This window comes from Lepisosteus platostomus, chromosome 4 (genome assembly GCF_059453375.1).
Source record: "Lepisosteus platostomus isolate fLepPlt1 chromosome 4, fLepPlt1.hap1, whole genome shotgun sequence".
NCBI lineage: Eukaryota > Metazoa > Chordata > Actinopteri > Semionotiformes > Lepisosteidae > Lepisosteus > Lepisosteus platostomus.
In genome coordinates, this window is record NC_142614.1 from 14,260,184 (window position 1) to 14,273,139 (window position 12,956).

Consider the following 12,956-nt stretch of genomic DNA (forward strand, 5'->3'; position numbering starts at 1 on the left):
CTGGTCACCCGCGCACTTTGGACACACCCCCCATATTCATTCATGACTCCTGCATGCCTTTTTGCCCCGTGTTTTCGCACTCCACCCCGGATAGTGTCGTCTGCATAGGGCCCTGAAAGAACTCGTTCGTTACACTAGGTCAAACATTTTCTAGGTGTCCAAGGAAAGAACGACGCAGAGTAAAGCAGTGCCCTTGGCCACATGTACAGTATAATGTAGAGGAGACTGCAGACATAGGTGCAAAACACATTTTAATATTATGATGAACTAATAAGGTCACATAGACCAACCTGGCATGATAGAACCGTAGCACACAGCTTGTCACAAAGCATGGGGCGTGAGTCTTTATTCAGTAAAAGAAGATGACGAGAGTATTAACTTTTAATGCCATACAATGAAATGCAAGTCAGGCAGAATGCAATCAATGGAGTGTGATTTATCCATTTTCCATCCAGGAAAGAGAGGTTGTTTGATAATCTGATTATGATATTTTTAACAAATGTGCACACATCTTGTTGTTTAAAATGAGACTCTTGCCAACATTTGTTTTACCTTTTTCAGAAATTGTAACCAACTACTGTAGGTGACTTAATAATGCAGACATTCCAGGACAGATCATAGCAGTTGAAGTTAATCAGAAACAAAATCTAGTTAATGTGAAGAGTGAATAAAGTATACATAACTTCTAGGTGAGAAGATAGAGCATAACAGTGATAGAAATGAAATTCTCAATTTTGCTTTTTAATAAGAATATTAAAAAAGTACATTTTACTATTATTTTAGAACAAAGTGCAGAAATGACATATTTCAAAAGCACATCAACAAAACTGGAGATGAGCAAAAGAAGAACATTTTCTTTCAAACTTTTCTGTCACAGAGTTCTGAATAGTCTCAGGGTCTGAGGCTGCTAAAGAATAACTGTCTGGAAGAAGGCTTGAAGGGTCAGGTTATTGTATCAATTCTGAGTCTTGAATTAAATAACAGCAAAATGAATGACAACATTTTCTATGACATTTCAAGTGATTGCCGACCTCTACGATTGTTTTCTTTTGGGACCAAGAAAATACAGCTCTAGCAGCTGTGGTTTCAGTATTTGACACAAAAATGCTTCCTTCAAATTGCAGTTTTGCTGTAAATTCTGTCTTGATAACATCACATCTACAGTACTGTAGATGCTTAAAGCACTCTTAAAGCACATTTGGTCATATTTATCTGTATTCTCTGTATAAAATACCTGATGATCCATAATGACCTAATTTTCTATTACCATGATTCCCCTTCTTTCATAAAAAAATCTTCTTTCATTTTACTACTGTACCACAATTACAGTGCTAATCTCTTCATTAGTCTTTCGCTCAATTTGCAATGCATTTATGAAAAAATAAACTGGTAACATTAGCTGACTGCATAAACATCCTCAGGCAGTTGTTTCAAAATATTGATGAATATTGTACGGCTAAAGTCTTCCACTTCCCATTTGAACTAATCATAAATGTGAGAAGCACATGCATTCTTTTAACTACAGGGCACACACATTTTGTGCATGCTAAATATATTTTGTTTCTTCTTTTATAAGGGGAGAGAAGCACCAGAACCCCTCTATACTCTGGGTCAACAAATGAGGTAAGGTGGTCCACGCTGTATAATTGGGACCAAATACAAACTGAATGAAGTCCATTTCCACAAGGTAATATACTGTACCATGTTCAGACCACCCATCTACTTTATTCCATCAGGTTACTGACACTCTCAATGCTTTTTATACAGTATATTGCACCTCATGAAGAATTCTTCTATGGGACCCCAAGTGCAAGTGTTGTGATTTCATATTGTTTGAGATGGTTTGTGCACTGTTTCTGTTCCACGAATAAAGAAAACAAATACGTTTGCCCTCCTGCTTTTCCCAGGCATTTTACTGGGGCTAAATAATATACTGTACACTATCTATTAAATCATGTACAGTATGTGTGTAGATGACTGAGTGAAACAATTTGATTTTCTGCTGCTATGGTCACAGTTCATTTCTCTGGTCTGAAGGTCTCAGACCTTCCTTACAAGGGTCTTGTGTCATAAGGGAATTAGATTAAAAAAATCTTCAGAAAACTTGTTACTTAATGAACATGCCACTATGCCCATATAACTTGTTTGGTTTTATTGAGTAATTGATCTGAGAAGTCTATCGAGTCATTTCTTGATAGCACCTTGTTCTTCACTCCCACAGCTCTGTGTTTAACTGTTGTCTCTTGTTCTCAGTTTTAAAACTAATTCCTGTATTTTAACAGCAAATTCTCTGCAGGACATGCTTCCTATTCCTTTAGTTTTCCTGTAATATCTTCCTTGTCTGATTCACACACAACAGCACTTCCTTGTGTAAATTGTCCAGAAGATCCCCAGAAAAGGCAAGAAAAGTCAAGAAAAAAGAATACTTTCCACTATAACATTAAAATGGTAATGTGTAACACAATAATTATGACAAATTTTTGGACTACAGATTTACCACAATCCTTGTAATTTGCATACACATTTTTTTGCTTATATGTTTAGTTTTATATTTTAATTTTCAAGTATTCATCCCACTTATTATGTACAACAATCATGTAATTATTCTGATTAAATTCTGTAAAATTAAAACAGTATTTGGGGTTCTACAAGGAATACCAATTATCTCCAGGAATATGAGGAAATCATTAATCACACAGTATTAATGGTGATTAAAATGACAACTAAAATTGGCAGTCTGCTCTATCAATATTATGCATCAATAAATGTCATTAATAAAATATTAGAATAACATAATTCATATCACAGATAATGTTTGTACACACTCCTTTTAATTTTAAAATTTTAAAATTAAATTTACAATTTAAATTCAGAGACAATGACATTTTAAAAGCTAAGTGTAACCTTTTTATTATTAAATGAATTCAATTTCAGAGAAACTGAAGAAGGAACAGTGTGTTGCCTTTTTCCTTTTTAAATGACTAAGAGGTAACAAGCTTGGCAAATACCACTTGTACTCCATAAATGTATTAAATAGCACTTATCAGCCCAAATTGACCTTTTATGCTATTAATTTTCAGAATATCCTAATTAATTAAAAATCTGCATCCCTGGCCATCTGTTGTATGGAATGACTACACCCAGCTCTATTTATATTTAATAAGTGACTAATGATGCTTTCACTGTCTTGCACAATTGACTATAGTCATCTTGTTTGCCTTTAACCACATTGTAACCTCTCAGCAGCAAATACTGATATAATGTTGGTCAGAAATGACCTGTCTATATTTTGGAGACCTTTTCACTTTGGCTAAAGAACGTTCTGCATTGAATAGTTTACACTGTGTGTGCCTTCTTGTTGAGAAAGCAAGAACAATTCTAAAATATATATATACTGTATATGAAGTCAACATGCCAAAACAGAATCACACACCCTTCTTTGTCTTCCTAAAAATAAAATGCTGTACATTGTAGGCTTACCAGATGTAAGATGGGTACAGAGTATAAATTATAATATATACATTATAAAAATTCTAATTACAAATACATTATTATACACCCAATTGTGTATAATTGTGTATAATTGTGTATAATATAATTGTGTATAAACACACCCAAAAGTGTGTTTTAGATAAATATTTACAGTACTGTACGTACTGTATATACTGTATGCCCTAGAAAATACAATTATTTTTAATTTAACAGAAACAAATTTGAGAACAAATTTGTTTGGTTACAGAACAACTTCCTGGGGAATCAGGATTATCCTTTTCAACACATTATGGAAAATGGTTAATTCTGTATTTTTTATTTTACTTGATAAAAGCAGTTCTAGATTGTAGTGAATTTTCTGAAACACCATGCTATTTTACATTCATCCAAAATATATATAAAATGGAAACATTTGAAATAATAAAATGTAAAATAAAATAAAAGGGAAAAAAGAACAGTTGAAAGTCTTAGGACTAATAATGCTGACATGCAAAAGAAATACAACAGTGAGTTCTAATGGATTTAACCCAACATGTATATAACATAAATATGACACAAAGCCAAAGAAAACATTAACAAAAATAGAGAACAAAGAATTATGATATGAAATGTGGTGCAGTATTAAAACTAAAGCTGTACAAAGATGGGTGGGATCTGCCTGAGAATTATCTGATTGTTGATATTCAGACCTGATCTGCCTCTGGACAACCAGCTGCCAAAAACTATCCAGTTGAAGTTATCTCCTGTTGATGGCATTGATGAGCTGTTCCCACAGATTCTGTTGGGCTCAGGTTAGGACAAACATCTGCCATGGCAACATCTTGACATGGTTTCCCAGAAGCTGTGCCATTGTAATTCTAAAACTGTGGTTTGTTATTGTGCCACTGTTCCAATGTTTCAAAAATTGTTCCACTTTTTCTTGTAGAAATAGAAAACAAATATTGGTTTTGGGCTTTGTCAATGTGAAAGGATGCTGTCAGCCAATACAAGAGGCTTTCTTGTGTTAGAGGAGATTCCTCTTCTCTTTCATCTGCCAAGTGAAAAATAGTACTGGAAACAGCCACCCTACAGCCCTGCATGTCCTCCATGTGCGCAGGTCCTTTACATGTAGATACAGCAGCTTGCTACAGTAAATATAAAATTTTTCAGTATCCTGAAAAAGAAATTTAAGGAACAAAGCTACTTAATGAACTGAAATTAACATAACATTATGTACATGTACACATCTAAAGCTCTATTAATGCAAATGTGGCCTGCTCTGTTCATTGGTTAATAAACAAGTGGCAACAGAAAATTTGGCTAAGAAAGTTGGGGTTACCATCTGCTCCTGTGCTGTATGTGTGTGAGTGACATAAGTTCACATAAGAGGCAACAGAAACAACGTTTCAGAATTTAATTTTAAATTAAGGAATTATTCATAAGGGAGCAGGCCACATTGGAGATCACCCTATTCAATGGATGTTTATGGACATTTATTACAGCAACTATCAGCTCCATGTAACTGAACACTATTGTGTTGAACTCCCCAATTCCATGTTCATGTCCTGTTTACATAACCAGCACCTCAAATTTTATCCGAGCCATTACTAAAACACAGTATTTAATCAAGTGTTTTCATGAGTTCCAGATCCCGTGGGAATGCAATTCAGTTTCCAAAAATTAAAATGCAAAGCTCACAACAAGAGTGGGCCATAAATTCAACAGGAACACCTCTGCATTGTAGGCTAGGCTATAGTGAAAAAAGAACAACCGTGTTCTCATATCAGTCTGAGAAAAGAGCATAATTCAAGGTTCCCTTTTATTAGAAAATTGTGTGATATAGCTGTATAACGAGCTGTGGCAATGACATTACACATTGACGTCAAAACATGTAAGCCTTTTATAGAAGTATAAATTATATACCAGGCTACCACCGGGTTCCCACCTGGCTAAAATCAGTAAAGTCACATACTTGGAACAGAAGTTGATCCCTAAATTTCAGACACTGCTGCTTAGAGACTGGGCTGGGGCACTAAGCCATCTGTGACAGGCATATCCCAGCAGCGGGGCACAGCTGGCCGAGTACTGCCAAGACTGGGTGAGTTTGATAGTCTTAGCTTGTTGTACAGGAATAAGTCCTGTAATCTGTCAAGCAACTGTGAGCCACATCAGTCCTCTAATCCTATGGTTCCCCAACCTGTTTCTTGAAACAGCAAACGGACATATTTACTGTATATCTTTTCAGTAGTTTTCAACAGTTTCAAACAGAGTGTAACATGACTGTGAGCCACATCAGTCCTCTAATCCTATGGTTCCCCATCCTGTTTCTTGAAACAGCAAACGGACATATTTACTGTATATCTTTTCAATAGTATCAAGCAGAGTGTAATATGACATGGGTGATAGCTCAGATAGGATCAAAACCAGAAGACACATGGTTCCTTCAAGATGAGGCCTAGGAACCAGTGCCATGCTCAAACCTAGATCCTAATGAGGGTCTTGAAGTGTGAAAAACAGCAGGCAACTGTAACACAGTGGGATTCAAGGGAAAACATGCAAGGTGCTTGTCCAGGAAACGCTGATATGAGGGTCATTGCAGTGAGCTGTGTTAATTATTAGCTGGTAATTCCAAGTGAGTAGGGGTTTAATTATGAAATGTAGAAAATTAGTTATAAAAGGATGAAGGCAGTGAGAGCAAGATCTAGAAATGATAGCTATGAGATGGCATGAAGTGTATGAACAGAAAAATATTGATTCAATTTTATACCTACTACTGAATATAATGGAAAGTTTCAGTGTGTACATTTACATTTGAATGTCTTAAAAGTAATATATTAAAAATTACACAGTGTTGAGTATCCAATGGAACAGTCTTTTGAAACCAATTTATATGAATACAAACATAATTTTTATTAGCTTTTATTTGTTAGTTATATCTGAATATGAAAAGAGATAGGTAGCTTGCTTCCTCCTACAGAAATATAATGTCAAAGAATCAAAAGTACAGTACTTTAAAAGGCTGCCACAGTCCAAGATTATGTAGGTGGTGTACCACTCAAATGAATGACTATAATAGGTATGTTTACCAAGACAGAATATACTGCTATCCGACAAACCAAGAGTGAAATATATAACACAGTGAAAAGTTTCTTTTTAAGCTAAATACAGAACAGTGTATAGGTACTGTAAGATAATATGGGCCAGCTACAGCTAGTCATTGCACAGCAATTCAGATATAAATGCCTCAGTTTAACAATCTTGCAGTGTTAAATGAGTGTTTACTGTTTTTACTCAGATTTGACTCTTTAACATCTGAAGAACTCAAGAAATAATCCCTAGATAGGGATTCTCTCTTCCACCTCAGAGGTGAATTTCACATTGCACAAATGCCAGGAATCAATCTGAATTTTTAGACTCAGCAAGTTAGTGCTTACTGTATGTCAGTTCAGAAGTTTTTTTCTGTTGAAAGCTTTTCTCTGTTGGTGTAACACCAATAGAATTCTGTGGTTAGAAGTCACAACAGTGGTATCAGCCTAGCAGGAGATAAGAAAGGCAGACCATCTGACACCAGTTCAAGTGGCAGTGTCTTCCTCTTTCCGTCCCTCCACTGCAGAGATAAAAAGCAGGAATTCCAGCCTCCAAAGCAGCTTTGCCTTTTCTCATTTGGAGATGCTTACCTCATTGATGATGATCCAGTGGCAATCAAAGGCAACAAGGTTGGTTTCAACAACCTGTAGAGGAAAAAGAATAAAATAATCATAACTACACCTGAGTGATATTTGTGAACATGTACTGTACATGTAGCACATTCTGAAATATCTTTTAATGAAATCTGGGAGTTGAAAATCTTTATTGAGAGTAATATGTTCTTATGGAAATCTTGGCACTTTTTGACAGTACTGTATATTACCAAATGTCAACTCCACACAAATCAATTTTAGTTACATTGTAGTAATTCAATAATGCATAACTAATACTGTACATAATATTGTATATAGTAAAGCCAGCAGCCATATCACCCTGCAACTCACAACTGGCAACCCACTGAAACTAATGCAGGTGTGAGCCTGGTCAGTACCTGAATGGGAGATCCCTGGGAAAAACTAAGGTTGCTGCTGGAAGAGGTGTTAGTGGGGCCAGGAGGGGGTGCTCACCCTGCGGTCCATGTGGGTCCTAATGCCCCAGTATAGTGACAGGGACACTATACCGTAAACAGGCGCCGTCATTCAAATGAGACGGAAAACTGAGGTACTGACTCTCTGTGGTCATTAAAAATCCGAGGGCGTTTCTCGAAAAGAGTAGGGGTGTAGCCCCGGCCTCCTGGCCAAATTTCCCATTGGACCTTACCAATCATGGCCTCCTAATAATCCTCCTCTATAAATTGGCTTCATTACTCTGCTCTCCTCCCCACTAATAGCTGATGTGTGGTGAGCGTTCTGGCGCACTACGGCTGCCGTCGCATCATCCAGGTGGGGCTGCACATTGGTGGTGGTGGAGGGGAGTCCCCATTACCTGTAAAGCACTTTGAGTGGAGTGTCCAGAAAAGTGCTATATAAGTGTAAGCAGTTATTATAATTATTATACTGTATAGCCCTTTTAAATTATTTTTGTCTGGCTGATACAGGCAGGCAATTTGCCATCTTCTGAAAGAGTTTTGTAAAATAAAGTCTTTAAAGCTGTGAGTGGAATATCTTCTGGCATCAACCAGTTATCTGCGGAGCCAGAAAGTTTTGTGCACAGTAGCCAAGTAGAGAACGAGCCGCTCAGTGGAGAAAATCTACCACAGTGATGTGTTGTCGGCAGTTCAGTGCCATGAAATCAGCCATCATGCCACTAACACTATCAATCGGTAGACCAGATGGTCAAGACACATCTTATTTTTAGAATAGAAATAAACTTTCCAGAATTTGAACAGTGATGGGTTTTTTATTTTGACATTTTGGAAGAGCTATTTCATGCTGCAGAAAAAAAGAATATGTCGCTGAGTTTTCTGCAGTAGCTATAACACAATCAATCTAGTTAGAGTGAAGGAAAGCCTTGAAAATGTTGGCTTTTAGCAAAAGGAATCAAAAGAATGAAGCTCTATTGTGGCTACTGTACACCCCCATGTGATTCAGCAAACATGCTTTATCTCACACCTGACAAGACAGGTCTGTGGAGATGCCAAGTGCACACCAAACATTTGATGAGTTTCCATATTTGTACATAACCAAAGTTAAAATGAACAACCACAGTTTTAAGTGGTTAGGTTCTTTTGATATGTAAATAACACGTCTCAACTGAATGCAAAGGATATTGTTGCCATGGAAATGAAATATGACACTGATACTGTCAGTAAAACTGGGATAGAAGCAACTTATATGTGAGAGAACACACAAGCACAGACTATAGTTTACAGTTTACAGTTTATAGTTTACCATTGTGTTTCTCCCAGAAGACAGAAAGTACCTTTCCTTTCTTGTATGGAGTCATGATACTGACTGATACAGTTTTGATACTATTTAAATTCTCAAGTTGTAATTAGGGTTCATGCTTATGTTTGGTTAGGACCATAATTCTGGGAAATCTCAAAAACTGTTTCTCAAACAATGTAACATTGTCAAAGTTTAACACCATTATTTGTTATACATTTCAGAATCCACATTTCTGTGGTTTTTAAGTTCTGGCCCTGCAGTGCCTCAATGTCTGCTGTTTTCTGTTCCAACTGGGCCCTTAATCACAAAAGCAAATTTCTGCCAGTGTCATGTTTGGCACATTCGCACGGGGATTCAACCTTACCAGCTCAGTACGCCTCTCAATTAGGCCAATTATTTATCAACCACACAATCAATCCACCAGTCAATCACCTGTTAAGTGGACTATTTAAGCCAGGACTCTCCACTAGACCAGTGCTCTGACACTAGAGCTTACTGTGTTTAGGCTACTGCTTACACACCTCTTAATAATGATGCCTTTTTTCTCTAAAACTTCTAACAGCACTGATCCAACAGAGACTCGCCTTCCCCTGGAGGTCCAGTATTCCAGTCCTCTGCTGGCCCTGCTGCAGAATCTCCTATTCCGCTGTCTATTTATTACCGGTGAACCTCTACTCAGAAACCATACTGTCTTCTTTCCAGACAACTCCTCTCTCACTGGTCTCTCTGCCTTCTCCTCTACAAACAGTTCACATTCTGCAAACTGCAGCCCTCATCTGCCAAAGATCCCCAAAGTCTTGGCTTGGGTCTCGAACTGTCATCTTGCTGCAGCACTGCTAAACAGTGGCTGAAGAATAACAGCCAGTTATTGATCTACTGTACTTACTTGTCTTCTTTCTGAACTCAGACTTTGGTTTCAATAATACCCCAGTATTGTGGTTCTCAGTCCTGGTCCTACCGTAAGTACTGTAATCCCTGTGTCTTCTGACTTCGACTATAGCCCAGTTCTTAATCACAGGTTAATTCCTTTATCAAGTTTATGTTTTAGACCTTTTTTAATTTGTTTTCATATATAAAAAAACTGAATAAGATATGTAATTGGTATGAACCCTGTGTTAACGAGTTTCATCACTGCCCTTATTCAGGTGTGTGATCTGAAATATAACCAAAAACTCACTATTGCAGTTGTCTAGTAGTGTGTTATTCCCACCATCTGTTCATTACTAGTTAAAAGTCTGTTTATTCAATATAAGGGAACAAATTAACAAACCGAAACTGCTTAAAGTTTTCTTTGCTGAACTTGTTGCAAATAATGTACTTCATAGTATTTTTGTTACCAAGGATTGAGTGCAGAAAAAGTCTAAACTAGCACTGGTGATTAAGGGTGAAACAAAAACCAGCAGAGGAGGATTCCGAACCAGAATTTAAAAACTACTGTAAACTCTTATGTGGTGAAACTTTGGGCTTCTAGTTCTTCTGGAACTTCTAGTTCTAGAACACATACTGAACCTGTGCAGAACCTGCAGTTGGTCATGCATATTTAAGTGCTTATATACACAATTTCTGTTGCTCAAATATTTTTGGATTTTAAAGCTTTTTTTCTACACATTCACCGAAAATGTTTCTGCGCAATTTAAATTCCTAATATAGTGGATCTTTCATTTATGTTTTGAAAAGCAGATCACAAATTTAGAACCAATTTTGCTGAAAATCATTTTGTTGACATACTAAAGCACAGCATGAAAAATGTGTTAGAAATGAAAATATGCTAAAAGAAAATCTTATTAAACAGAATTAATATATAAGAAATATAACAACCTATAAGCAGGTCATTGGTTGCATACTAACACCAGTATATGTTTGAATCTGTAAGGTTTGGTACCATTTTCATGTATAACAATGTGATTGATATGATGGTGCAATTTTGTGCATGTAGAAAAATATGCTGTCACTTTAAAATGGATAAGATTTATTTTTCAGCTTTAACAGCAGTGCCCATTCTTTTTTAATTTCTATTAGAGATCTTGAGTTAGCCGACTTAAATTCATCAAAATCATAAGTATCAGGATTGTAAACCTTTGCTTCTGAAATGTAAATTTAAAAAAGATTTAACACAACAAATCCAGAATGATAGATAAATATATCCTTCAAAGTATGGAATTTAGTTTGATTCCAAAACATTTTTACCAAATCTTTGTTACTGGACTATCTTAAGGTACTCCTCTAAATAAAGACAAGAGCTGCACATTATTCAGGTAACATCTGGAAAGACGTTGCAGCTTCAAATTAATCATTAACTTTCCGCAATGGCTCTCTTCCAATTACCCATCATTAGATGCAGTGACTCGCTGAGGCACAACATGAGTTTGATTAAGTACTTTGAAATCCTACTGTTATGCATGCAGCTGTCCTGACCTCCAAGACAGCAAGGATCAGTGTGGGCTTTGGTATGTGAAGAGTAACTATCATGCCTTCTGTCTCTTACAGTAATATCAGCCAAATATGAACATCAAATGCAGGATCATTCATTAGGTCAAAAATAAAAATTAAATCGGTTGCTTTGTGTGTTCTTCCCTGTCATTGTCTAACTTACTGTACATTCCTTAGGGTCCACCCTCCACATCCACTGTGAAGTTAAGAATTGGGTTCTATGATCTAAAAGATTCTAACACCTCTCCTTCACTGCATTTCTTAAGGTGCTGGCCAGTGCTACAGGGTAAAAAGCCTCGTAATCTGTAGTTGAAAGGAATAGAGGATGCATGGCGAGCTAATCTTCCAAAGGGCTCTATTAAAACATTATTATTATTATAATTATTATTATTATTATTATTGTTGTTATTATTATTATTAAACAATAATTTCCTTCATATTTTCCTTTCATTATTTAAAACCTTATTTAATTTTCTTTAAGAAGAAATGTCATAGTTGACTCATTTACGGATTCAGTCACTGTCAGATTATTTCCAGAGTAAATGAAGAAGTGTCCTTATTAATTCTTTATCCCCTATACTGGGTACATGAAAAACAGCATTTCTCAGTTTTAGAGTAGTAGCAGCGTTCCAGACACAATCACAGCAGATGTCAAACCACAAGGATATACCTTAGCAAGATTTATAATTTAAAGCAGACATTCTAGATTCACACTTTATTAGACCACAACATTAAAGAAAAGACTTTCAGGACATCAAAATGGTTGACTGATGGGGAATGCCAGGTTTGAATTCATTGGATGTAATTTAAACTGATGTGATGAGCAAAACCCATGTGAAAGATGAACTGATTTTCTCCTGAGTATAATCCATCGTTTATGTTCTTAGCCTCACTTGGCAGGCATGTGGTCTTTTAATACATCATAAATGTTATATTGCATTTTTCCTTAATGTCACAAACCCCACTCCAATTGGTATCACAAGTGAACACCCATGTAGAATTCATTTATTCCGTGTGACTGGCAGGAACAAATGTTCTCTCCATTTCAATGAATATATTATGCAGCATATTAGCAAACGTTTTATTCCAGTAAGTCGTTTCTGAAATGTTTTAAAGTTTCAGTAGCAAAGTGCTAATCAAACATGAGCATCTAAAAGCTTTCTCTGACTACTTATGAACATTTTTAAAAACCTTCCCAACCATTGCCTTTCCAGAAACCCACAGTATTTTTGCCTTTGATTTTTAAATTTTAAAAAACAGTACACTAAATTTAATTTAAAAGTAAAAAAAAAAAACATGATTGTGTATTGTGAACAGCCACCATATTTTCAGCTCCTGACTACTAACTATGGTGCCTGGTGGGGTGTGTTTTTGTGTCTTTTATCAATGTAGTAAATAAGAAAGCCTATTTTGAGACCTGACGTGATAATTACTGAAGAACTAGGAGTCTGGAAGCAATGATGGTGGTACCTAATACTGCAAGACAGATATTGCCTGCACAGTGTGGGGGGTTCCCACAGACATCTCCATTTCTTGACCCCAGTGGCCAGAAGCATTATTCTTCACTAGCTGGACTACTGTATGTACAGTACTGTTGCACCGCGGAAGACCAGGGACTGAGGCGGATAGATTTCACAGACG

General features: G+C 36.4%; 1 protein-coding gene across 4 annotated transcripts in view; it reads right to left on the reverse strand.

Moving 5' to 3' along the window:
* Positions 1-12,956, reverse strand: part of grid2 (glutamate receptor, ionotropic, delta 2) — a 608,583-nt gene that overhangs the window by 229,216 nt on the left and 366,411 nt on the right. For all 4 annotated transcript variants that reach the window (XR_015935866.1, XM_088628644.1, XM_088628643.1 and 1 more), the window contains exon 5: positions 7,149-7,202. Coding sequence is in view for 3 of the 4 variants with exons in the window: in XM_088628644.1 (XP_088484770.1) it covers positions 7,149-7,202 (54 nt within the window). In the remaining variant the exon portion in view is untranslated. The remainder of the gene's footprint in view (positions 1-7,148; positions 7,203-12,956) is intronic.